This window comes from Drosophila eugracilis, unplaced genomic scaffold (assembly GCF_018153835.1).
Source record: "Drosophila eugracilis isolate 14026-0451.02 unplaced genomic scaffold, ASM1815383v1 contig_415, whole genome shotgun sequence".
Lineage (NCBI taxonomy): Eukaryota > Metazoa > Arthropoda > Insecta > Diptera > Drosophilidae > Drosophila > Drosophila eugracilis.
In genome coordinates this window covers 1,277,010-1,304,779 of record NW_024573278.1, presented here as the reverse complement: position 1 = coordinate 1,304,779, position 27,770 = coordinate 1,277,010, and the positions used below count along the sequence as shown (strand labels likewise).

The window sequence follows — 27,770 nt, the reverse complement described above, 5'->3', positions numbered from 1 at the left end:
TTCAAATCAATTCCTTTAAAGATCTCTCTTCTGTGATTTCGATTTTAAGGCCATACTGTTAACATGTTCATTTATAGAAAAACTTGTTTTCAACTTGAGCGCCTAACTTCTGGCCAAGTTTTATTTCGAACCCGGTCGTAACTGTGACGTGTGGCATGGCATGTTGCCAACACTGGTCATGCACTTCCTGCTAAAGGGACCTGCAGCCGCCATGTGATTAAGTAACACATGTAACTGCCAAAATCGCTAGCCATTCCCAGGTGTCCTGACGACGGCTGAGACATGCTAATTTGCCAAATGGCCAACCCATGGGTTTAGCTAATAAAATGCTGAATAATGGCAGATTCTAAAAAATGTTATAAAAACTTCACAAAAATTTAATAACATAAATTTTATATCCCACTTTGTGGGTCTAAAAATTAAGGTTAAAGACTAGCCGAAAATGGAAATATAAAGCCATTAAATCTTTAAAGGAAATTCTTATTATTATAAACCAGTCTTGAGGTCTACCTTCATAATCGTCTAATTAACTAAGAAGGCTTTTACAAACTCCTCTTAATTCCTTTTTGCCATACTAATAACTCCAACTAGCGAGTATTTTATACCTGGACTTTCGCAATGGCTTAATTTTCATTAAATTAAATACAAGCCATTTCATTTACTTGCCTGTTTTTGGTCCAAAGCCAGGCTAAGCGACAATTTGGTGGCGTTTAAGAATGTCCCAGCATAAAATTGCTGAAGGCCGAGAGTAATCATAATAACCATAATAATAATGGCGCGATGGCCCCAAGTCATGTTACACCATTAGCGCAGAATCCAAGGAGCCAAGGAGCAGAGGGTCCTGAGAATCTAAAGAGCTGAGGAGAAGCTGAGGAGTAAGAACCAGAGGTACGCCTGTAAATGCAATTTAATTCCGAGTCTGTGAGCGCCACTTGGCCAGGTCTAATGAATGCAGCAGACTGTGGAACTGGCACAGGACGAATACAAAAGGCCGGAGTTTCCTCGTCCGGAGTTTCGTCCCTCTGTCCCTCTGTTTTTAACGCCATGTTGTTGGTGCTGCAAACAATCCAACCGGCATCCTGCCGAGAAAAGTGCGTATCTCATCCTGTCTGCCTTTCCCCTTCTCCATTTAACTGAAAATGAATCGCCCATGGATATGGCCAGCTTAATACCTGTAATTAAAAACTGTACACCCAACGCCCCCCTCCCTAGAAGATCCTGCCGTTCAAATTATGTGAACTTATCCGGCAGGAAGCTTAGGCAAAATTGTTATTGACCTGCTGCAAACCATTTTGTATTGTATCCTCGAGTAATTGCGGAAGTGTTGGCCACACAAAAAACAGAACATAGATAGGTGCATTCCAACACCTGCGGCCAAAAGCCAAGTCAATAAATCACAATTCAGAAAATCAGTTAACAAGTTAAGGTGCCACCTAAGCTGCTTAAAGCCATGGCTCCTGACTTTAACCTGTTAACACATTTTCCAGCTGACTTTTTGCCACTTGGCGTTGCCTCTGTTCAACTTTTGTTTGCTCCAATGTTTTGGACCCTTTTTCCTGGCCAAAAAACCAACAAAGCAAAGGTTTTTCTTTACCATGGCACTTACACTAGAAGAATGGTTTGGAGGTAAAAACAAGTGCTGAACTTTTCTAGAGACTAAAACTTTAAAAAGTGATTCTTAAATGTATGTTTCCCTAACTATTTTTACCACATTTTGTAACTTAAGTACAACTTGTTGACTGATTTGTAGCTATGACAGCTCTGTAAGAAATGTAGGGACTATTTGAAACCGCTTAAATGTGCATTTCTCTCAGTGTAACAACCACATCCTTTGGGTAAAGTTTGTCTGTGGCGTGGCGTAAACGCAGCGTGTCGTCTGGCAGCCCCCGCTAATTGGATAAGAATCAGATGTTGGCACTTCATAAACTGCCACCGCTGGCTCATTAGGGTCTTGGGTCAAGAAAGGAACCACAGGTAACTTTGCAGCAGAGGTCAGCGATGTATTTAAGAGAAAAGTTTCAACAGTTTTGAACAAGTCAAACTACTTGATTGTCTAGATTGGTTAATAAATATAAATAAGTTAAATAGTCACAGAAAGACTCGGTTATCAACACTATTTAAACTTCAGGAACTTCAAAATTCAGTCCAATTAAACTATCACATTTTTGTAATCACTTTCCATTTTAATTTCGTTTTTTGGGAAAAAGAAATCCCATCAAATGTATTTGAATTTTTAAAAATGCATTTTTCTTTAAGCTGCATCTTTGATTTGTTTCGCCAAAAAAGCTCTGACTAATTGCCAAGAAATCTGTGTGCAGAGACTAACAAATTGCCGATGAATTTGATTTCAACTTTGGCCATACGTTTTGGCCATTTAATATTTTATTAAAGCAATGCCTTCTTGAAAAAGAAGCAAAAGCTTAAGCACAGACAAACAAATGGTGGAAAAGGTGATGCACAGACCCTGGCACAGACAGAAACGAAATGCTCTTTATAATTAACTTTTGCCAACTGGCAAGTAAGGATTTTCCTGTTTGAGCTTTGTGAAGTTGTCACCCAAAAATAATGGTAAAGGCAGGGAAGGAGATGCTCAAGTGCTACCGAGTGTGGCCAACGGCACAAATCATAATTTCAAATATTTTCCACAGAATAGATATTCCCTTTGCTTGACATCTCCTCCCTTGACTCATCATCAACTTTTGTATTGTGAGAAATCAAGTTTTCACCTGCACTTGATGCCGCACTTGATTTACTGGTGATTACATTTGATTTGCACCAAATGTCTGTGGAATCGGTTCTTTTTCGTTGGCTGCTAAATCTGCACGTAAATCCCCGTCTGCATCTTAAGTCCTTGCAATTAGAGTGGCACATTCGGTACACACGGCGTATGCTTAATATTAATCAGGTCTTTATTTGCGAATTGAATTAGTTTAATTAAACGTAAAGCGGCCACTTGGTATGTGCGTGCAATTGGAATTTTAATTACATTATTAATAATATGCCCCTATGGGCAGCAAAAGATTTGGCTCTCGAGGAAATGCATATATTCGACATGATTACGCATACGCACCGTGGGCGTTAAAGTACTAGTGAAACGCATATACTTATGCATACACAAATTACATTGCTTGACAACAATTTGGGTCACTTAGCGCCGTAGAATGTAATATGCGTCGGGTTTATAAAATTTCCAGACAAATGTGCGTGGGCCTGGTGACTCGACAATTGCAAATCACAAGCACTTGACTTCCCAACTTACACAGTCACGTGCAGCGCCCTGGAAGTTAAGAATGATTACACGGAAATAGCAACCCCCGGCCAAATGCCACAGTCAGTTTTTTCCTCTTCTTTTCCCCAATGAGAGTTGTCACTGCTCACTGAAGGAAATCAAATACAAATGTCCAAGGGAATGGCGTGCTAGTAGGAAGGATAGTAAAGTAAATTAAAATTTAACTTTAAAGGGGGGGAAATTAATATGTATTTTTTTAGTTTTTAACCTTGAATTAACAGAGATTGGGAGTAACAACTGAAGTCAAGATGAATTTGAGTGGAAATACAAGATTTTCTCAATTTTCTTTCAGTGCCTTCGAAGAATTTGACTTTTATTAAATATTTTTCCAAGTGAACGATGGGATGTGTCTGAGTGTTGCATATTTCATTAAAAGTATTGCATGCCATATAGCTGTGCAACCCTCGGATCGAGTTTAAGGCCCAGACCGATGTTGAGCTACAAAATGGCGCACACTAATGCATACGCACGCACACACATGCGTAACACTTAAGCGCCTTACCAACAACAAGTGCGTAAGTGCGTGAGGGTTGTGAATTTGGGGGTGGTGTATTGGTGCACTGGAAAAAATAGGCTTAGGAATCTAAGCGATATAATATGGTTTAATGTGATTCGTAATTTCCTTAAAATTTCTTAATAAATGCTCGGATATTGCTTTGTAAATTAAACATTGGTGAGATCATTTAAATTTCTTTCTGTGTATTTGGTAGGGTGGTTTGAGTTTTGGTGGTGATTCTGCAATGCGTGAGTGGGCAGCCCCATTTCGCAGGCAAATGTCGAGAGGGCGAGCATCGTCATTTGTGCGTGGGCGTTCGAGATGTGTTTCAGCCCCTTCTGCCGCCATTTCCCACCCTTTTGCCGCCCTCCTTTTCTTCTTAGCCAGCCCCCTCCGTCAACCCTTGTTCATTTGTTTGTTTCTTCGGGTGCAAAAGTGAAACTTTTTCCTTTGGGGTCGTTGGGTGAAAAACTTGCGGTCGACGAGTTTTTCATCGCAGCCTAATGCAACTTATTGAATTTTCGAGTGCATGGCTTAGTTGATTTTTTACCCCCTGAATCTTTTAATTAATGCAGGTAGCTGTACTTGAGAAAAAAGCACATACATATATATGTATTTTCCTATATATATAATAGCGGCGCCTTTTGTTTGGCCATCGTTCAGAACAAGAAAATCTGCTGCCTACTTTTGTGCGGCGTCTCGAGCAAGCCGCAAAGTATGCCTCTTACACCCAGCCAGCCAGTGAGCCACGCCTATGGTTGGCCCCTGCGCCCATCTGGCATTGACAACCGAACAGCGGAATCGAGTGAGAAGCAAGTATTATGAGGGGAATGAATAGTAAGAATAGACAAAACGAAGGAAGCAGCCGAATGGAAGAAAACAGAAAGGCAGAAAGGCAAAGAACATGTAACAATATTTCCAACGTTGGGGAATTTAATCTAATTAACTTATGACATTTAGCTTGAACTACTGTGCCAGAAAGGTAAAAAATAAATATAAAACAACCGAACACCTGATCAGCTGATGAATGGGTCGTGAGAAATGGCGAAGAACTAAATTAGAAATTATTTCACTTTTTCAACTTACCAAAAATATATTTTAAATTCAATATAAAATTACACAAAGAACTTATAAAATGATTTATAAATATTACAAAATACCAAAACATAATCCTCTTTTACATACTTATAAAAAATTACATCTTGAGTGCTTGAAGTTCGAATGGAGTTTTGAAACTAAACTTTTATAATTTTCAAGGAAATTCTGCAATTATATGGCGGGCGCTTTTAAATGCAATTTGAAATTTTCGAATGACTGAATCTGATTCCCATAAAAACTCATCTTAGCCAGCTTGTTTTTTTTTTTTTGCCGAGGACATATTTCTCTTCTTGCAGAGAGTTGCAGAGCCGAGCACTTAATTTATAACTTTGCCAACGGAACTTGAAGTGGGTGTCATTAAACCCGAGATGCTTGTAAATGGAAAAGTGCTCTTGTAAAAGTTTATTGAATGTAATATGAATATTGCCATTCGGCATTGTTTAAAAGAAAGATAAATATACTTAATGATACTTGGCATTTTTTATAGACCCTCTACTTAAGGATGTAAAACTTTGCCTTTTTTCAAAAAAAAACTTAAATTTAAAAAAATTTTAGTTCATTCTAAGTAAAGAATTTTCTATTTTGAACCCGCCCATTTGGCGACTCACGAGCGCATCGCCAACGTGCCACAAAAACCAAATGCGAAGCTGCAACAAATATGCCTGCATTCTCCATAAGCGGCTTTAGTAATTTTGAACATTTCGCCCTCCATTTTGGGGGCACTTCTTTGGCAGTTTTGTGCGGCATGGCCAAAAGGGGCAAAGAAAATGTAACCTTCAGCCGGCTGCTGCTGGTGTCTTTTTTTTTGTATTTTTTGTTTTTTAGTTTTTGCTGCTGTCACAGTTACCTGGTCGCCCACATTTACCTTTGGCGCCATGTGTGCGGCCCATAAATTCCGCTCAGGCGCCCAAGCTGGGTGAATTTTTAACTATGCACCAGCACCAGCACCAGCTTTTCGCACTGCACTTATTGTCACTTGCAGTCGAAGCTAAATTGCCGATGGACTGCCAATGCAAACGGTTAGTAAATGTCGAAACGTCGCGGTCATAAAATCGCCAGCGCTAAACTCAACATAAATGCATGGAAAAGTTCGGGGAAGAAAGGCAAACTCGGTCCATAAGTGAGTTGGTGGAAATAATTGAAAAGTTATTAGTTTTTGGACTGTATCTAAAACTCAATATTAAGGAAGATTCATTTCCTAATTAAACAAGTAATTCTCTTATTTTATTTTTATCAACAACTTTAAAGTAAATCCAATCTCACATACGTGACTTAGATAAGACATATTTCTATTGCTTCCTAGGAAAAAAAAAGAAATACTATAAATTCCCATGCCCTGGCTGACAATTAATTGTTTAGTTTGCTAACTTAATTGATAAATTGATGGACATTTAAATGCCCAGCCAGAAGCCATTAGGGAGTCGCATCAGCAGCATAATAATGTCAGGCCATGCCAGCGACCATTTTTGGCCAAGTTTAAGCCAAAGCCACCGACCAGAGACAATGCAAATTTCAGACCAGATTCCATTCCATGACATGGCCCCGGCCACTGGCCACTGTGCCTTTCTGTGCCTCTGTGTTTCAGTTTTCAGTTTTCCAGCTTTCGGCTTTTCGGTTTGCCCATTTTGGCCACTGGCATTGAAATTGGCCAACTGCCTGCTCCCTGCCGGGGACCCGGGCTGCCCAATGAAGCTATTATTTGTGGGCCCGCAGAACACAATTGCCGTCCCCAGCACCGCTTGACTTCCTCCGGGCTGACTTCTCGTAGGTGTCACTTACATAAATGGCAATCGGTGCACTGGAAGGAAAATGTATTGTCACTTACAAGGATAGAAAAAGGATTCCAAAAAAAGAGCTGGAGAATATTAAGATAACTAATATCTTAGACCTTAATTTGGAACTGATTTATGAACAATAGTTAACAGATTATCTAATATATTACCAAAATAGTTTCCAATAGTCTTTTCTCCAAGTGCCTGACTTGTCATGCCTTCGAGGGAGGATTGGCTAATCGAGTCTGAGGGGACAGGAGCTCTTGTGGCCGAACTCTTTCTGATCCCCCGCCGCACGTGCGCCGCTGTCTTTCACTTGTCCTGCTTGCTGCCGCTGCTGCTGCTGCTGCTTTTCCCTCCGCCACGGGAGCACTTTTCGCAATTAGCCCGACGAAATTATCCGAGTATCTCCTCCTATCGTGTAGCTGTATCTGCTACTGCATCTGTATCTGTATCTATATCTGTAGCTGCAAATGCGGCGATTGTTGCATGCAACAATTTAACTAGATTAGACCCCATCGTCGCGCCGATTGTTCTGCAGTTGCAACTACTACCAGTGGCTACCGCTGCCCCATAAAAAATGGCATTCCTGACGGAAGAATCGTCTCTCTGGTCTAATCTAAATGTTTAGCCCGGACATTTGATGGCCAACATGCGCCGTCTGCCGCGCTGAGTGGCAGTTCCAGCTCCTCATCATGCTGCTGCAACTGCAACCGCCAACTCTCCGCTGTCAATCCGTCGTCGTCAGTTCTGGCCGCCAGCTGAAAACGGTGGCACTTACAGTTGCACTTGCGGATTGCCGGCAGTGGCAATTATTGGGATCCACTCGAGACTCGGGCGTCGAAAGTGGAGAGATGTGGAGTGCCGTGCTGTGGCGTGCCGTGGATTGGATTGGACCACCGAATCACCGACTGATGCCGCATTAACCCATTGACCTTGATACGGGGCGGGGGCGGCAGGAGAGGGCGTGGCCAAACGGCAGCCAAATCTGTACGGCACGTTTTTGCGCTACTTTTCGGACTCGCAACGTCTGACACTGGCACAAAAAAGTGCTTTTAAATTGAGGGGGAAAGTCTGCATCTTTGCATCTTAAAGAAATTAATTTCTTAAAAAATGTATCTTAGAATTATATTCTTAGTATCAGACTAGGAAAGCAAAAAAGTACCTCATGAGTTTGAAATCTTACAAATATTAGTAATTTTTATAGAACCCTTTCCGCTCAGTGTATTCTGTCTAGCTTAACAGCAGATTCGACACCCAGGAAAAATCAATCGCGCAAATCTTATCATTAAAACATCAAAAGCTGCCAGTTGGCCAGCATGTAAATGTTAGCAGGCAGCAACTTAATTTGCAGCAGACGATGACGATACAGGCGACACAGCTGCAAGACATCAGCGGCAATCAACGGCAGACAATCAAATGGAGAGGCAAAAGCAGAAGCTGTAGCAATAGCAACAGAAGCATCAGCCCCCAAATGGCCAAAATGGCAAAGGATAAAATCAGCAGGTGCCTGCCTGGCAAGCCCGGAAAATGCTAAAACAACAGCAATATCACAAAGAGAGCGAGAGAGAGAGGGAGAGAGGCTTTTCCATCAAATAGTGACAACCGGTTTTTTGTGATTTTTCAAAATCGCGTTCGTGCCGGCAAACTGTAGATGTAGATGATGAGCAGGATTAGCCGCAACATTGACAGCGCCTCCTGCCGGGTTTGCTCCACCTTGCCCCCAAACTTTTCCCCATCACCTGCACACACACACACACATTTATAGGCCCCCATTTGGATGCACTGACTCTTTGGCATTTCACCGACTGAAAGTGACTGACATGCAGAAATTATGTTTGGCCACATGGCAAACTCATTAGATGCCTTCGGCTACTTAACGCCCCGTCGCATTGGCGTGCAAATGCTAATCAGTGTCAAATGCAATTAAATATATGTGAGGCACACTGATCCAGGGATGGGATAGAAACAAATTATAGTTTTGTTTATAGATTAAAAGATTTAAAAAAAAATTTCTATATTTTTAAGGCTGATTTAATCAGAGAAGAAAACATAAATGGCTACTTTTAAATACGTTTTTAGTTTAAAAGCAAATATTTTTGCATGCTCAGTAATCAAATCTAAAAAAAACCTTAAAATTTATTTAAACTATTTAAAAATTAGGAATTGAATTCAGCTTCTTGTAAAACACTTTGGCCATGTTTTATCCAATTAAAACCGCAGGCGAAAACTTTGTAGTCACTTTAAATTTATATTTCCAAATTATTTGCCGTTTGATGCCGAGCGATGTGTTGTGTTGTTGCCTGCAACATGGCCGAGACCAATTTCCTGCCATCAAAGCAAATTGAATTAAAATTCTTGTTAAGCTTTGTCGTTACTCTAAATCTTGCCACGGATTTTAGCCCAAAGAGGTGAGAGGAAAATACTAAAGAAAATTGCAACACGCTGGCGAAATAAGTCGCCTAATAACTTCATCTTCATTGGTCAGCGATTTGTTGACTGTTATATTTTAGCCAGGACAAAAGCCGTGTGTGTTGGCAGCGTTTTTACAGTTTTGTCTTTACTATGCCGTCGTCGTTGTCGTTGTCGTTGCAAGTTGCTGCCGTTGCAAGTTGATGATGCACCTGCAGCAAAAGTGGCTAGCAATAAATCTCAATTTAAATGGCGCCCCAGCATGCGTGGCCAAAACGCTGGCCACCGCTCCTTTGGCCTTCCACATCCACACCATCTACTGGTTTTCCTTCAACTATCTGCTTTCTGCATTCTGTTTACTGCTTTCTTTTTGCCCCCCTTTCTTTCTTTGTGTCCGCTCATTTGTTGCAGAACGCGCGCGTCAAATTTGTTGCCGAACCAGTTTAGTATTAGTGGAAAATATATGTGTGGATAGGAAAAAAATATAAAAAAGTGGGGAGATAGGTTGCACATTCGAACTGTACCTCCGGTGTCCGTTGCATTTCGAAATGCGATTTACTGTGCCAAAGCGCGATCATTATCCTAACGCAATTTATGCGCCTCAGCCGCGCCCCACGCCCATGCCTCTAATTGCATCCAGTTTCTCGATGTCGATGTTGATGTTGATGTTGATGTTGATGTTGCAGTTGCAGTTGCATTGTTGGCTACCTTTTGTGTGGTAGTTGCATAGCCAACTGCCATCAGCTGCTGCTAACCGCAATCACAAAGATGCAGCAGCAGTTCTTGTAATGGCGATAATCATTACAAAAATCGATCGGTACTTGATAGTGACTATAAGGAACCCTAGCGAAAAAGTTAATGATTAAGCCTTAATCTAATCTAAAAAACATAGTTTTGTACTTTTCTTTGGAGATAAGTTTCTGAAATCATAATCATTCATAAAACACTTCATATTTCTACAAAATAAGCTATAGGTTTTTCATACATTTTTCTCCCAGTGTTCATATTACAAGTACAACTGGTTCTGCACGCGTCACTGAATTGGTCCTCAAGCTGGCATTAACAGGCAATCTTGGGTCTTTGTCTTCCTGCCATCAATAAGATCGTTTTCGAACGACATTGATCCCGCCTTCTCCCGCTTCCAAATCACCTCTCCTCTCCTTCGATTACCCAAAGATCGGTCATTCTCCTATGTATTAACATAGCCATCAACGGATTTGTCGGTCTTTATCAATTACGCTTGGTCTATTCTGAATTCAGCATTCTTTACTATACTAGCGATATTTTAGAAAAGCAAGTGCCATCGACAGCGACATTGACTTGGACATCTAGCCAAGTTTCCCCACATCATGATGAAGAGGATGCCTTCCCAGGTAGGATTTCTAATCTGGTATGCAACGTTGACAGGTTCCGCTGATGTGTGATTAAGATTTATTTGGGAAATGTGTAGGATGATTCCACTCTAGATGGCAGATCTAAGATAAGCCTGCAAGAGGATGCTAAGTGCAGAGTTATAGAGCAGTTTTAAGTTAACTGCATTCTAACATTAAGTTATATCTTATATAGTTATGATTTATCTACAGTACTTAACTTTTGACAATCCCAAATCGTCCAATGCCCAACCATAAATCATCTGGATGACATCTATTTTTGCATGTGTCAGAGCATTGATTTCTTTTCTACAGCAAATCAAAGTTTATTTGCCTTAGCTAAAATCCCGTTTGGCACACCTGAGTGTGACACCTGCATAGCTGCAATCCCAAGCAGATTTGTTTATCCGCCCACCAATTCTATCAGAGCCCACACACACAAAGCCATTTCGGATCTGTCGGAATCAAAGGACCAATATAAATGTAACATCCGCAAATCTGTGTTACATGACACTCTCCTGGGTCACGTCAGCAAAAAAAAAGAAATAAGATGATGGATGACGGGACCCTGAACTTGTGGCACTTGCACCAATATCTACCCCATTGTTCCAATTGAAGGAGAAAATAAGAATAAGAACAAGAACAAGGAGCGCATTTTCATCTGAGTGGATTATAATTTCCGCCATGGCGGCCACTCGTTAAGGGGCGGCAGGTGGAGGCCAAAACAGTTAGCCAGTTAGAGATCTTTCAAGGACACATAACGGCCGGCCAAGTCGAGTGACAGCTGCGATAGCGGTAAACGTCACACACAGATACTCAGATGCCCAGATGTTCAGATGCTCAGATGCTCAGATGCACACTAGCAGATACACTTGCCGACTGAACGAGAACAACAAGTGCAGCTGGGATTGCCAATGTCAATGGAAATGCACTCAAAAGATATACCCTAACTGGAAATTCTTCTTTCAATATGTTTTAGAATGTTAAACTTAATGAAATATAACTTGGGCTACATTACTAATTTTAAAAGGAAACATAAATATTGCCATAAAATCGCATATTTTCCATAGAATAATAATAAAATTTCTTCCTGTGTTTTGGGGGATGTCGTCTTCATGGGGACGGACGGACTACAAGACAGCCCAGCAGATAACTCACTCTATAAAAATTTGAACAGCCAACGATCCGAGGCAAGCCAAACAAGCCAACAGCGAGGAGAGGCAACGTGCAACATAACAGGGAACAATAACGAGAACAAGCAGCAGCCTTGATAGTCAGGCGATAACAGGCACACAAAAAAAAATGGAAAATGGGAAATCTATATGTACGAGTGAAAAGGAAGCGAAAATCGAGGAATTTTCAAGTGGATTACCCAGTTTTTGTTTTTGTTGCTATTGTTGTTGTTGTTGTTGTTATTGTTGTTGTTACCCCAAAGCCCGGCAGTTGCAACGTGAAAATAAATAAACTTGTGGCATGATTGGCTCTGCATGATTAGTCACATGCAGAGGAGCGAAGAAACAGAGGGGAACTGCTGCCAAGCTTAATAGAATTGATACGATGTGCGAGAGATAGCCGACATCAACAGGCAACAGCAACTGCAGCAGCAACTTGCAACAGCAATGCCATTTATGCCAGCAGCAGCAGCAGCAGCAGCACCAACAACAGTTATTGTAACAATAAAATTAGCTAACGATATAAAGGCAAGGCAAGGCAAGGCTAAGCAAGCAACAATAACGGGAGAAAGAAGCCAACACGGCGGCAGCAAAAGAAAAAAAAGAAAAAACGAACCAACAGACAGAGACCAGAGACTTGCAACAGGAACAGGTGGCAAACGTGGCACGACCAAAAAGGAACCAAACCAACAAACGGCAAATGCTCAGGCTGATTCTGCCACACAATGAAAAATAATACTCATCAATTTAATTAAGCTGAGAGCCATAAGAATTGACTAAACGGTTCGATGGAAACTTACGCCCACTTTTGGGTTCATTTATGTTTTGTAATTTTTTATATATTTTTTCCTAGGGCTACTGACCGATATTTAGCTTGAAATATAAAAGAGTTTTTTAGAGAGATATTAAGGAATTTTACCAAATCAAAACTGCTTAAAACTCATTAAATATTTTTTATAAAAATATGAGAAATGCCAATAGTTATGATAGGAAATTGCGAAATTGTTTTCTTTATAATTCCCTCTACTTTTCTCTCACTGCATTAGTTACTGCTCCCATCGAGTGCAGTTTGGCTCCCAAGTTAGTGCCGCATGTAAATCATATTCAAGCCTGGCTCGGTTACTGTTTTGGGCTTTTCCTTGCTGACTTCTCCACTCTTCTTTACGGCTCTTTATTTGGTATTCAATTTTCAAGAGAAATCTTTGAAATTGAACCCAGCACAGGCAGCAGAAGCAATAACAGCAACAGCAGCAGCAGCAGAAGCAGCAGCAGTCTAGGGCAGCAATCCGACAATTGGAAATTGCATTTACCTGTTGCCACTGACTGGCGCTTTTAGCCAGAAATTTATTGATTGTCTGGTTCACGCTTTCCTTGTTTCGCCTTGTTCACTGACTGGCCATCTCTTCATCGCCAAGTTGCTCTTGTTCTCGTTATTGCCAACTTACATTTATGCCAAACTAAGCTTGTTATTGTCATGTAGTTCAATTATTTTATTAACTTATTCCCAGGCAAGGGAAAATTAAGGAATGCCATGGAATTCTCCGACTGGCATACAGAGCGTATTAGTGATTTATGAGGAATTTACTATTATATTTGTGATTAAATCTATAACTTATTAAGACTAAGATAACCTCTTCAGTATTATTATTAATTTATTCATGCTTTAACTTTATTTCCATGAAAGACAAATCGATAGGCTCTAAAAATATGATGCTTAAGATCTCTTTTCCCAACTAACTAAGCAATTAAAAAAGAAACTTCAAATACTTGCTTGTTTATGTTGTGTCTGGTGATATTAATTGAATATATTTAAATAATTTCAAACATCATCCGTCATAACTAATGACAGCCAGCGAAGAAAATCAATTTACATAAAAAATGCATACACCATGGCGCCCAGCTAAAAAGATTCGGGCCTTGAGAAAAAAACAGGATGAGAAAATGGAGAAAAACTCCGCTGTTTCGTCCATTCGCTGGTCACTCAGTTGGCCATTGAAGCGGCAAATGCGATGCAGATGCAGATGGAGATGCGTGCACCATTAGAAAGATCGCAAATGGCATGGGGAAGTGGATGCTACATGGTGCAAAAATATGATATAAAAATTGATCTTATAGAGAAATTAATAACTTATTTTAATAGTTAGTTAGTTAGTACAAAACTTCAGAAAGAAGCAGTCAAAGATTTATCATTTAAATTACTATCAAAACAGTACTAATTTTTCTCTCAGTGCATTGGCTAGATACCGTTAGTAAACCAGCGTGAAGCATCTGCAGCAGCGACGGGCCACATCCACATCCGCCAGGTTTCATTGATGCTCGGTTGCCCAGTCCCAGTCCCAATCCCAATACCAGTCTTAGTTCCAGTCTTTATCCCCCAGACCCCGGCCAAGTCAATCAGCCAGCCAGCTAGCCAGGCAGTCAGTCAGTCAGTCAGACAGACATGCGCAGGGAATTGCTGAACGGGCGACTTCGACTGGCCGACTGACAACTGCAACTGCAACCGCTCACGAAAAAAATCCAACTTGAAGGCCCAATGGGACGCCCCAAGGATCAATGGCAGGTTTGTGCCGTTATTGGCCATTGCCGTTGTGTAATGCATGCTAATTTCATTTGCCCAGCCAAATTATGGCTATTATTAGTCAGTCCATCGAAGCGATTCAGGGGAATCTTTAGCGCTTCGAGTTATTGAATTGAATGGATCGATGAAGTGGAAGGAAAACTTTTATGAACTATATAGATTGAAATCCCTAAGCAACCTACACTAAGCTTTATACTTTTTGAAAATAATTTATAGTATTTTTGGTCTTGAATTTCTCACTAACAAACTAAGATTTTATATTTATAAGATTAGTCAAGAGCATCTCTTAATATAAAGCTTCCCTCATTTAGTAACATCTCCGCGTATATCTACTTTGCAATTACTAAACTGATTTATTCGGCCCACTAATTGAAGTTCCCGCTGCGGCGATATTTTGGCCAAAACACCTGCAACCCATAAGCTGATAGATACTTTCAATTGAAATGGCTAACGAAAGCCACGGCGGCTGGAGCTTTAGCTCTGCCGATTAGTGCGCAACAAATTGCTCAGATTTATTACGCGCGGCTGCGCAGAAGCAACAGCAACTGCAACAGCAACCACAGCAATCTCAGCAACAACAAGCAGCGTCGGCTTATCAAGCGTCTTACCAATTTTGGCAACGGCGACGGCTGCGTTATGAATTATTGGACACTATTGAGTGCCGCCGTGCGGCGTGCTACCAAATTTGTGTGCCACGCTGCCTCGAGGACTCGCTGGCATATCGGATGCTGTTGCCTGTTGTTGTTGCTTGCTGCGACTGCTGCCTTTTGCCTGTTGCATGTTGCATGTTGCTGGCGACACCAGGCAACGGCAACAACCACAGCAATTTGTCAGCGCAGTCGCAGCGTGTCTGAGAGGCACAGAGTTTGGGCAAAGCCAATGCCAAATATGGCCAGGCCGCAGCAAATACTGAGCATTTGGCGGATGAAAGTGATGCCGATTTGGCTTATTTTTTGTGTAAAATATTTTTTGGGAAACCTATCTCAATTTTGAATGAATATTTGAATTATTTTTTTGTAAAGTTAATTTATTTTTAAGAACTTTTGCTTTCATATCTTTTAGATAATTAAAATATGAACAACTTTTTTATTTAATCCTTATTTTATGTGTTAGAATGATGATAAAACTGTATAAAATATTTAAATAAAGATGTCAGAAAAGCTTTGATAGGCTCCAAAAATGTGGAAAATCTTCTAAAGATTTAACCTTTTTTTATCCTTTTTCTAAGGGTTTTTCTAGTTATTTTTTGCTCAGACCAAGTTGACTGATCTATTGACCAGATGCCTGGCTGCCTTTAGATCCCCTCCCTGAACATTCCTCCTTCTCTTCAGTATTCGTATTCCTCGAGGTTGTGGTGCTGCACTTGCCTATGCGCATTTATCGTTTACGTTATTTCTTGGCCGCTAGTTTTCCAGTTAGCTGCAGTTAGCTGTGCTGCATTTGGCTCAAAGTGAAAGATTTACGCGGCCTCTTCCTCTTGGCCTCGAAGTCAATGTTTCTGTTTCTTTTACTCCCTTGCCGCGGCGCATGCGTGCCGTTATGGTTTATTTAATGCGTTTTGAAAGTGCATTTTCATGTTCGATGAGATTGATGAGAAAATTTGATTTATTTTTTTCCCTGCCTGCACATTGTATACTTAGAGTCTTGTTGGCTAGATGCTGCATCTATGCTGCATCGACCATCTTCTATTAGGTTTTATTTTATTTAGTTTTCCATTTTTTTCTTTCTTTCCCTGCCCTGACCAAACTGTCTGTGTGTCAGTTACATTTGCAGGTTGCGGCATTTTGTCAGAGGGACAGTTAGAGTTGAAGGCTGGTCCGAGCCAAGTTGGCCTGCCCGTTAAATTGTTCATCGATCTTGGACGGATCTTGGGTTCTTGGCAATCGACAATTGCCAATCCATATGCCATAAATGGCCCGGCCATGAGAAATGTGCTGTGGCATCTGCTCAATGCAATGGGAAATGTATCGGTTTGCAATCTTGGCCAGCCGATTGCATAACTTTTACCTTATAAAATGGGACTCACATTTGACATCGCTGGTCGATAGTTCAATAGTCTTTAAGTAATTTCTACCACGAGCTACCTATCTAGTTGACAGTTTTTTGCATTTCCAATGTATTTCAGAATATTTGAAAACCAAAAGTTGTTTCGATTTTAGACTCTTTCTTCTGGAACCTTTTGCTCTTCCTGGTTCAGCTCAATTAAATTGGTCATAAGAAGTCAGCTATTTCACAACATTGTTGCTGATATTAGTGGCCGTGGTCAACTAATTACACGATCGTAAAATAAATTTCCAAATGTATTGATAACATAGATAAAGGCGCATTAAAAGGCCCGCTTTGCAACGTTCTCGATCACGATCTCCCTTGTGGCATTAATAAACGCATCGTTAAATGCGCAAACGGCAACGGCCAAAGGAGCAGCAGCAGCAGCAGCAGCAACAGCAGCGGCAGGAACAGTTAGTTAGCCAGGTTGAATCTCGTTATAACTGGGATCCCTCCGCTAACCGTTTATTACAGAAAAAGCTCACACACCGCAGGGGGGTCAAGTTGCACTAACAGAATTCGCTGGATGGGATGCTTTGTCAACTGGAAAGCAATGGACGTTGCATCTAAAGGAAGTGAATTAACACTGAAAGAAATTAGCTAAGAAAACAAAGAAGTATTCTTTTTATCATTCAAGGAAATGTTAAGCCATATTATGTTATTGAAAAAATTCTTAAAAATTTAAAAAATCACTCAAAAACTGAAGATGTGTCATATATCATACATCATCTTATCTCTTCACTTTTGGGAATCAATCAAACTCTTTTCTCAGTGTACTATTCAATATGACTATAAGAATCAGAGTGTTGCTGGTCGTCTCATCATTTTCCTGTCCCATGTTGCATAATGTTTATTAATGCACAAATTTTTACGACGCCATGTGGAACCTTTAACGATCACTCTTAACGATTACACCCCGGTTCTGCTGGCCAATGGCTTTTCAACCAATAGTTTTAGTTCAGATATGACTTGATGATGTTGCTGCTGCTGCCAAGATACAGCAATTGTTGCTCATGTTGCTGCCGCAGCCATGCAGCAATAGCTTTTGGGCCTATATGTACCAGTATGCTCTGTATTTTCTTTTACGACACAATTGCTACACTGCAAACCGTTGGCTGGTAACAATTTAAATTGCAAACAATTTACAATTAGCCACGTTTGTGCTCCATTTCGCTGTCGCTGATTATTGCAAAATGAGACAGCGATCCCAATCCCATACACACACTTGGCCATCTCGCATCTAACGGTCAAAAACATTGGTAGCAAAAAAATAAAAAAAAAAAAAGCCAATGGAAAAGAAAAATGCACAAATGCAATGCTCTCCTTTGTCCCCCCAGCTGCCGCAGCACTAAGCAATTAAAATTGCAGTCTCCAGTTGCTTTGCCTGCTAATTGCAACCGGCATTGAACTCCATCTATATAGCATCTCTTTTTCCTCCTTCGCCGACTGCTGCCACGCCCTGTTTTCCACCACCATTCATCGCCCAGGAACTGCACGGCTAACGGAGGAGTTGCTGCATTTGGTGGAGTGTGGGCGACGCCTTTGTCTGGTAACTTTTTTCCAACTCGGTTCGAGCTGAATTCAATTGTTCGTCTTTACTAAAATCTCAATCGATTACAAGTCCACTTAGAAATAATTAATAAAGATATGAATCCCCATAAATAAGTTTTTAAGTTAATTTTATATTAACTTTGAAAAAAAGTAACATTTCTAAAGGGAATTTCTTAGTGGAAAAGAAAACATGATTAAAATTACTTTTAATGATTAAGTTTCTTCTATTAAGTTAAAGAAGTTAGGTAACAATATAAAAAAATCTATTTTTATGAAAATAAAAAATAAATTTAAGGAGTAAAGAAGAATGTTTCTTCCTAATTAATGATTTTTATGTGAAAAATATGAGGAATTTTTCACATCTTCTTACTTTTTATTGATTTCTTACAGTGCCTTTGCCTCTGTAAATAATTTTCCTCGATTTCGTGCTCCTCTTTCGTTATTACTCCGTATTAGAAAAGCGTTTTCCAACAAGGCTGGCCGCCCACTTGGGCGTTTCATTTGGCTCGTGTTTGAAATTTAAGTTGTTGGCTTTTCCATTTCCTTCCTCATCGTTGATTCCGCTTTGACCTTGACCAAGAAATTGCATTCATCTCTCTCTCTCTCCTCCCCTCTCCTGTATGTGTATGTGTGTGTTGCTAAGCCTGAGTGGGCGTGGCAGTTGCGTGTGCTGGGAACTTTTCATTACATAATGCAATGGGACCTTCAAATTTTACCAGGATGCTGAGGAAACTTAACATTACAAAACTGCGGGTGCATTTTTCTCTTATATCTTTTTTGTTTTTTGCCAATAATTTGACGAGTACGTGTTTGGCTGTCATTTGACGGTTTTTACTGCTATAATTCAGTTTTTAGTCACTGAACGACTTCAGATACTCCAAACCGAACCGCTGTAAGCTGCAATTTGATAAACGTGCCGACATTAATGCCGCCTGACATGAAAAGCCAGCCGCCGACTTGCTGAAGTTGCCGGAGAAATTGCTGCTTAAGCCGTCGCCAGGGGAGAAAAATAAGGACACCATCATGCAACACAATGGGGCTAAGAATACAACAAAAAGGCAGACAAAGGCGAGAACAGGATAGTCGGTGTAAAACAACAAATATAACATCAAGGACATCTCATGGACTTGGCATCGTTTTATCTTAAGCGTAGGACTATTTCCAGCTAACAGGCATTTCCTCTTTGAGATTCCCAAGCTGATGATGGCATCGTTATTGCATTTGCACAAAAGCTATTAATGTGAGTTAGGTTTCAAAGGATAAAAGCAGGGCTGCAGTTCCCTACAAAAGATTAAAAGGAATTATTATTGTAAAAACCAGGTGATAGAATGTTCATCCTTGCTTTACTTTTCTCTTTTCCATAACAAGCCTGCTGCAGTTTTTATTATTAACATTGCCACTAACTTATTATAGATATGCCTGAAACAAGAGGCCAAACCGATAATAAAGACTATTTTTCTGCTTGCACTTGACTTCAATCCAATTTTTAGTCATCAATCCTCAAATTTAGGCTTTCAAAATCGGCTTTTCTTTCATCTTGCCACGGCAATCAATAACAAATTTTGATCATATTAGCAGTTATAAAAAAAAAAACGTTGTAATTTCCTGCATACTTGATGTTTTACATTAAATCTAATCACCGGATATTTTATCCTAAAGCCTACTCTCATAAGTAGTGGCACCTGTGAAATTTCTTTTACGACTTTTTGAATTTTAACCATTTGTTGCTTAGCCATAAAAAGCAATCTCAAACTTTTCAATTTCTATCAAATATCCTGACTGAAAAGTGTTCATAATTTGCAAGAAATTGATGCTTAAGCCGAAAAAAAGGAATAGTTACAATCTCGTGACACAAGTAGTAACCATGTTTTTCGATACAATGTGTATTACAAGCAATTAGAGCATTCAGTTTTATGTCGACATCATTTGGCACGGTGCATTTTGGCCACTTGCCTGTAATTTGGGCCTCTCTCAGAATAGTTTACCGCTGATGACCCTAATTAAAAGCACAACCCGCGCAAAAACCCAGAAGAGAATTTCTCTTTGGCTCACTGAGAATGAGGCGGGCACCTTTATGATCAGCGGCATAAACCGCAACTTTGGCCTGGACTTTGGCATCAGCATATGGGGTTTGGTTGTAGCAAGTGGCGGCTTTTACGACTGCCATTGCCAGTTACAGTTAACATTATTAGATCCCGGGATACAACAACAACAAGTGCACTGAACGAAAATTGTTTATTTTTTTTGAAGATTTAATAGGCTTATAAGTGACACGTTGGAAAGATATTCAAGGATATAATTATAGGAAGTTTTAATGAGATGTTTTATTGGCGGAATAACAACATAATAAGGATATAAAAACAGTCAAAACAAAACCACAAAAAGCTAACAATTACTCTCCAAAGAAACCACATTTTCTTTCTGTGTTCCTTTGGCGGCTTAATGACTTTAATAATCCTGTCACCGATCATTAAAAAATCTCTACGAACACACAAAAGAAATTCCATGGCAGCTTCAATCAAAATAAAGTACACGCTCTTCCTGCTCTTCGGCCGCTTGAAACTTGGCCCCTGGTTTTGACCAGGCCAAAAGCGAGACAGAGAAAGATAGCATTAGCAGATCGGTCTCCCGTTTGTTCTCACGTGGTATTCAAATTTTAACAACATTTTAATGATAACCTCGGCGAACATTAAAACTCATTCAGCCGTAATAAACATTAATAACACTTTAATCCGTTGCACGGGATGAGGGGGTTTTCTTCTCTTATTTTTTTTTTTTCAGTTTGGAGATGCGGCTGCTGCTGCCGCTGCACATGCGCAGAATTGGCGACTTTCCTGCAGCTGTGCGCCTGTGCTATCAAAATAATCAGCGAAGAAAAAGAGAGAAAGAGAGAGAGTAGTGGGAAATGAAAAGGGAGGGGCTGAAGACAGGAACGGACATCAAAATGCCTTTAAGCCAGTGCACAAACACTCGGAAAAAGGTGGCTTTTCCTAGGAAAATGATCTAATTATTATAAAGAAAATAATTCAAAAATTTCCTCAAGATCATAAACATCTTTTTTTAGAAAAAAATTCCTAAAAATCTACTTTTTTAACCCATTTTATCCAACTTTTTGTTTTATTTTTGTACTAAAAATGAAGTTAATCCCTTTGGAAAAAATATAATTCTTTTCTCAGAGTTTTTTTCCATTATTTCAAACAAAAAGAAACTAACTAAACATTCCTCTAACCCATTTCCAAATAGTTTTTTAACTTCGATAATTGAATTTTATTTTAAATGCAAATTTTCATTTTAATGTTTTAACAATAATCTTGGGCAGTGTGTTGTGCCCGTCAGCTTGGAATAAATAATAGAGAAACTTGTTGCCGTTGTTACTGTTGCTGTTAGCTGGGCGCGTTGTAAGGCTATAAAAATGCATGTTTGCTAAATCAATGCAACAACTTGGGGGCATGGCAGCAGCGGAGCAGCAGCAGCAGCAGCAGCAGCATGAAGGCGTCCCACATGGACCAACCCTCCAACCTACCTGGCAACGAAGCCGACCGACCAAGTCGACCAACCTGCCCACCTTTCGCCTAGCTTTTGGCATCCTTAGAGATGCTGCAACTGCAACTGAGGCTGTGTGCGATCTTGCCACTTACGTAGGCAGCGTGTGGCAGGTTGCCGTTGCATCTACAGGGGAGATCTAATACATTGAACTTAAAAATAGAATCTTTTTTTTTATAATCAGAGCCTTTTATATTCCAAAAACTAAAACTTGCATAAGGAGGAAAATCTTACGTCTTTTATAAAAATTCGCAGCTTATAAGGCTTTACTGTACTGCCCGTTTCCGTAGAGCAATGGGCTCTGGCCCCATACCAAGGTCTTTGAGCGGTTCTTGTTGCTGGTTGGTGGTTGCTAGTCGCAAGTTGCTAGTGTGGCTGTTGTTGCTTTTGTTGCTGCTGGCAGGCCAGATCATTTTGCTTCCTAGTTGCATGTGGCCCATGTAATTGTGTGCCCATATGTTGTGGTGTGTGTGATAAATAGAGGGGGCAGATCTGGATGGTGGATGGAGGAGGATGGGGCAAGCCACTTGGCCACTCGCTGTGAGTTGGCCTAGCTGTTGGTGGTGGTTCCTAGTGGATAGTCAGTGGATCGCGGATTGTGGTGCGGTGATTCTGAATGTCGCTGTCCCTTGACTTCAGCTGGTATGCCAGGCTAATCGAATTTCCGAGGATGCATTCACTTTGTCATGACAGTTGGACAGGCAGGTTGAGGTCGAACTGGTGGGATCCCACAAAAAGCCAATCCCACTCCAATGGCGACCGCAGGGCCGCGATCACTGCAACCTGATGCTGTGAATTTTGGTCTCATATGGTGAAGAAAGTTTTGATGAGATATGGGCGACACTTAAATGGGGTATGGAACTAATCGGGGTTTTTATATACTATATAGCTCCATGTTATATTACTTTGGAATATTTAGGTTTTTAGAAAGTTAATAAATAGGTATTTTTGGTGATGTAAAATATTGCTGGTTACGTAAAACATTTTTTTAGATATTTTAATATGTTTTCTGTCATTCAGAAATATTTTACTATCTTTCTTTTATAAATTCTTTTAAGATATATTCTTAAATCAAATTCAAATTACTTCTTATCCCAAATCCCAACAAAAATTCCTTTTAAAGCTTGTCTTTTAAGGTAATTAAATTTTTTTATTGCTAGTGCATTACCAATTCGCCTTGTAAATACCTTGGTGCCCCCTTCGATTCCATTAGTATTATTTCATTTATCAGGCGAACATGTTGCCGTTGTACCGAGTCCCCTTTTGCTCTTCCCATCTGTCTTCTCCGCCCCAAAACCCAAAACCAAAGATGTTGGCCAAATCGAGACCTAGGGTTCTGGAGTTCTGGTTTCTGGCCAGAATTTCTGTACAGAATTGACTTCGTTCCACGAGATCGCACTCAAAGGTTATATGCGCAGGGCTGGCTGCCAGCTAAAGTGTTTGGGCTGCGTAATAAACATAAAATTCAATTTTCATTAAGATGTTGCCTGATCCCTTGCCATTTACCGTTAGATGGCCTCCCCGCCCCAACCGAGTTCTTTTCTCCTGTATTTTCTAGGGCCTTTTCTTGGGGAGGGGGGGGGAGGCGAAAGAAAAAAGAAACGGGGACGAGTATTTCAATAATGAATTCGAGATAAGCGCATTGGCTTCACTTGCCCCAGGTTGGGGCCATTCACTCGCATGCTGCAGCACTGGGGGAAAAATGGGATTGCTTACAATATTTAATAGAAGATTTTTATGATTTAACATCATTTTTATTACTGATATACAATTTTCTAATTAATTTTCTTAATCTTTAATAAACTATGAATTTTGATCTTTCGGAAATTTAATACAAAATTAAGTTTTCTAAGTTTTTCAAATTGTTTTTACCTTTTAAAAATCCCTTTAAAGCATTCTAAGCCCCAACTAAAGATTTTACTTAGAGAAAGCTAAAGATTTTGGCCTTTTAACTTCCAAAAACCTTTTTTTAAAAAGTTATTTAAACTTTCCCATAAACTAAACAAGTCTATATCTCCCAGTGCATATGCTAGGATGTTGCAGTGCCTTCGCTTGTGGATGGACAAACATTTGTTGTTAGAGGAATTTTCATTTTATATAAGAGGCAATCGCAGTGAACCGGACCAGCCCCGAAGGTTTTCGCATCGAGCTAAAGGAAAAGCTAAGGCTGCGGACTTGGGCCTTGCTCAAGTGCGCAATTTTCTCACATGGCAGTTGGTTAGCCTATCCTTCCCCCTTTTTCGTTTTGCTGTTGTTGTAGTCCCATTCCCATTCCCATTTCCAGTCGCAGTCAAGTTGTCCCTCCAAAAGTTGTAGATTTAAATGAACATGGCGCTGGCCAGGAGAGTGGACAACCAGACATAGGCTAATGCCCAGGCCCATGCGTGTTGATCTTCCGCTTTTTCGCAGACCTCGTGTCCAGCTGGGGACCCTGATTTTACACTAGAAAATATATTAACTTTATATTATAAAAGAATTGATTTTAGTTTACTTTATTTACACTTCAGATCTTAAAAGTTTATTCAAGTGAGGATCTAAAAGCCCTTCAGAGTCTTCAAATAACAGATCATCAAGCTAAACCAATCTGTATATCTTTTAAGGAATCTTAGGGAGTTCCAGATTTATATTTCAGTGTACCTATACCTTATACCCAAACTCTTCGACTCGATCCCGATTGCAGTTAGGTTGCCCATAGCTGACACAGTTGACGAACACGATGATGAGGATGCGAGTGAGGATGATGAAGATTAGCGTCGGCAGGCCGATTCAGATTGCGGATGCATCCGCGAACTTATCTGCACAGGAAAAATTTCTTGTAAAATATAGAAAATTATATATTATATAGATTATTTTTAACAGTTTTAGAAACTTAAAAAAAAAAGAACTTAAAGGAACAAAAGTCATTCTTAAATCAGATTAAATCAGACTTAAATATTCTTTCAAAAAATATTTCCTGTGTTCAAAAACAAGTTTCCCGCCGTTGTTCCTGCGTTGTTGTTGCAAGTGCAGCGGCAATATTTAAATTGTTTTATACATCGTTGTGCTGTTAGATGAAACCACCCCCTCACCCTTCTACAAACCAACCTCCCCCTCCCCTACCATCCACTGACTGGGCCATTGGATGTCCTAATGCGTAGAGAATGCCAGAGAACCGAGGGGAGTCATAAGGATGCTGGATGCATTTTCGCTTCCTAGTTGGGCAGCAATTTGATTTTCTTCGGCCGTATATACGTATACGTCTACCTGCTTTAAATTTCCGTTTATGCCTTCTGAAGGCTTGTAAAATGTTAAATGAAATTAAAATTTATTGCCTGGCCAGCCGTCGATTGACGTTTGCACATGGCCAATAGCCAATAGCCAACAGCCAATAGGCCAGATTGAACATCCCAGATGGTGAGTTGAAAAAGCACTTGGCCAAAAGGAACGAACTTCTGTTCGTGGCGATTATGAATCTACCATCTACCATCAATCTCTGACTAACTGTTAACTGCAAAATGATTGGTTTATTGGCCAACGCTGGCGAAACCTTTTAGAATTGTTTATTTAAAAGTTGGAAATGTTTATTTATTTATTTACATTGGCCAATGTAATGAGTGAAAATTAAGGCTGCTTCAATTTTCATTACAAACAAGTCATAAACCAAGGCAGCCGGTTTCTTTGAAGTTAAAAGTAAAGAAACTAGTTGGTTTAATTAAGTAAGTCCTTAAAAGTTTATTTGACTGTTAGTTGTAGATCAATAAAGTTGGGAATGAAAGAACAGCTTTATAATGCAAATTGAATTTTTATTGACATTTAAGATACCTCTTTGGTTTTTATACGATTTTCCTATACCAAATCAAGTCCAAAGTTCTTCTCTATTCTTTTCGTAACTATCAATGTTCTATAGAAAAACCAATCTCAGCCCACGATAAGCTATATATATTTGCTATAGCCATTGTTTCCAGATTGATCTGGTGGTTCATTCATTCGCCGGCGTGATTCCCCCAGCTAAATATGGACATTAAACGCGAACAAAATGGGAGCAACCGCAAATAGCCGCAATTTTCCACTTGACTTGAGCGTTTCTGGACGCTGTTGAGTTGTCGAGCGGCGAGCGCGTTTGCGTTCGCGAGTGGGCAGATGAGGCCGCCAAGCATTTAGTCATGGCCATACCCTCCTCCGCCCCCATCCATCAAAATACTACTACTAACTCCTTTGGCTCCTGCCTGCCTGCCTGCTGATGATGCTGCTGCTGCTGCCCACATTTGCCTAAAAGGGGCCCAAACCTGTTGCCCACTACTGAAATGTAAATCTTGATGGTAATTTTAATAGAAAAAATCGAGGCGAACCGTTGGTTAGCCCAGGCCAAAGCGCTGGGCGTCGAAATAGTTGGCTAACTAAGCTACGGCACGGGATAACACTCTACAGCAGGAACAAAAACTACAGGGATCTTAAAAGCACTGTAAGAAAAATGTTGGTTAGTAATTGGGGGAACCTTGAAAAATAAAGCGGTATATATCGAAACTGAAAGGATTTATCTTTGCTTTAAAAAGTCTCAAAATATTGGTAGCCTTTGAAAAATATTTATTTATTTTATTTTATATTTTTATAATTTTTATGTTTTTTTCTTTGTTTAAAGATTTTTTTATAATATTCGTCTTTAAATTTGTAAACTAACTGGCATACCAGTAAAGGATTTAAGTTTAATCTTCAAACTCTCATTCATTCTTTAATCTTTCGTAAGTTGCAAATAATATATAAAATCAAATGTATAATTATTATTAATAAAATAAAAATAACAACAGCTATCCATGCTTATTATTTTCATTTAAGTGGTAAATTAATAACTGGAAGTCAAACTATTTTAATTCCAAAATCATTTGGCCATAAAATCAGGAAATTTTCTTTTAATATCTGAAAACTTTCGCCAAATAAAAATCTGTCCGCCATTTGATGAAACATCCTGTAATCTTAATATTTTATTTACGATTTTTCGCCGAGTGCACTCATGCGAGAGCGGGCAACGCCAAATGTTTATTGTGCTATATAAATGGCCACATTTGCAGTTACCCTAGGACCGCTTCTAGCCCCATGTTGCTGCTGAACGCATTCCTTCGCCTGAAAGTGGCTGCCACTCAGGTACATTGGCCCAATCTACCGCCCTGCTTTCCTCCCCTCTCACCCCTTGATTTCCCGCTCAATATATATATATATATATATAAATATATGGCTATATGTGCGAGTAGTGGATGATGCTGGGCTGCAGCATCTGCAGCGCCCGCTGAGTGGACAAACCAGATATTGATAACGGCTCTTCGATGCTGTTACTTTAACAGCCGCATTGCTCAGGCCGAGGACAGGGATTGCAACTGCAACAGCAACAGCAACATGCAACATTTGCTGCTGCACACACACGAGCAGCAACACTTCTCTGGGCTGTTTGTTTTCGTATGGAATTAAACGCCTTGGCGCACAGGTGCTGGCCAAGAGATGTCTTCTTGGCCCAGCCAGCCAGCCAGCCAACCAACCCATTCCCCCGTCCTCGGACCAATCCCAATCCTCACCTGCTCAGGTGCAGCGGCGGGGCAGCTTGCATTTTATTTGCAATTATTTTTGTAGCGCAAAGGAATTACCCAACCGGCGATGCACAGTGAAAATATTGAAGGATATTTAGGTCCCAAAGTTAACTTTCTTTCCTAATTCTTTATTAACTTTAAAAACTCAAATTTTCTATTCGATTTTTTAAAATAAATTTTCATTACTTTATAAATATTTGAGCGGTTTTAAGTTTGATTTCCTTAAAACTTTTTCCCTCTGTGTTCATCTAAAACTGCGACTTTGGCGTTGGCTTTTTGTCCATGGCTTTATCAGCGGCTCCAGCCTGGGCCATCATCTCCTCCTTGGCCGCGCCAAGAGCCAGGCGAATTCTAATTCTAATTTCTGCAACGCAGCTGCGCGCCAGCTCCAGAGCATAGAGCCCAGCCTCCAAACAACGCTGGCTAACTGCAAACTGCAACTGCAGTCTTTGGACCTCGTCCAGTCCTTGGCTCCGTTGGTGGCGCTGTTGGTGTTCATTACGCAAGAGGTGAATGCACCGCACCCGGCACTTGCTGGGAATAGGAATTCTGGAACCTCGAACCTGGAACCTGGCACTTGGAATCTGGAATCTGGAAACCGCAATCCGCCCAAGGAGGCTAAATCAATGAACTAAGCTAGTTTCGTAGCTTTAAAAGCAATTATAAATCCGCTTGCCAGCGTCTCTTATGCAAACATGTTTTTCTTTTTTGGTTTTTTAAGTGCTAGAAATATGCAAAAATCGAAATAGCAAAGGTCAGCGCTTTTTCGAAGGCTGTTCTCATGCAGCGTGCGTTCCAAATCCAAGCTTAGCTTTTAGAGCTGCGAGATTCATTAACCAAGTTAATAATTAAAAACCAAAAAAAAAACAACAACAACAATAACCAGGG

At 40.2% G+C, this 27,770-nt stretch overlaps 1 protein-coding gene across 7 annotated transcripts in view; it reads left to right on the top strand.

Annotated features, from left to right (window-relative positions):
* Nucleotides 1-27,770, top strand: part of LOC108116856 (sex determination protein fruitless) — a 142,006-nt gene that overhangs the window by 34,669 nt on the left and 79,567 nt on the right. Inside the window, exon 1 of one of the 7 annotated variants that reach the window (XM_041818948.1) lies at nucleotides 5,551-6,003. The exons of the other annotated variants lie outside the window; for them this stretch is intronic. Coding sequence (XP_041674882.1) covers nucleotides 5,960-6,003 — 44 coding nt within the window. The 5' untranslated portion in view covers nucleotides 5,551-5,959. Of the gene's footprint in view, nucleotides 1-5,550; nucleotides 6,004-27,770 lie in introns of those variants that run through there. 7 annotated transcript variants of the gene reach the window in all.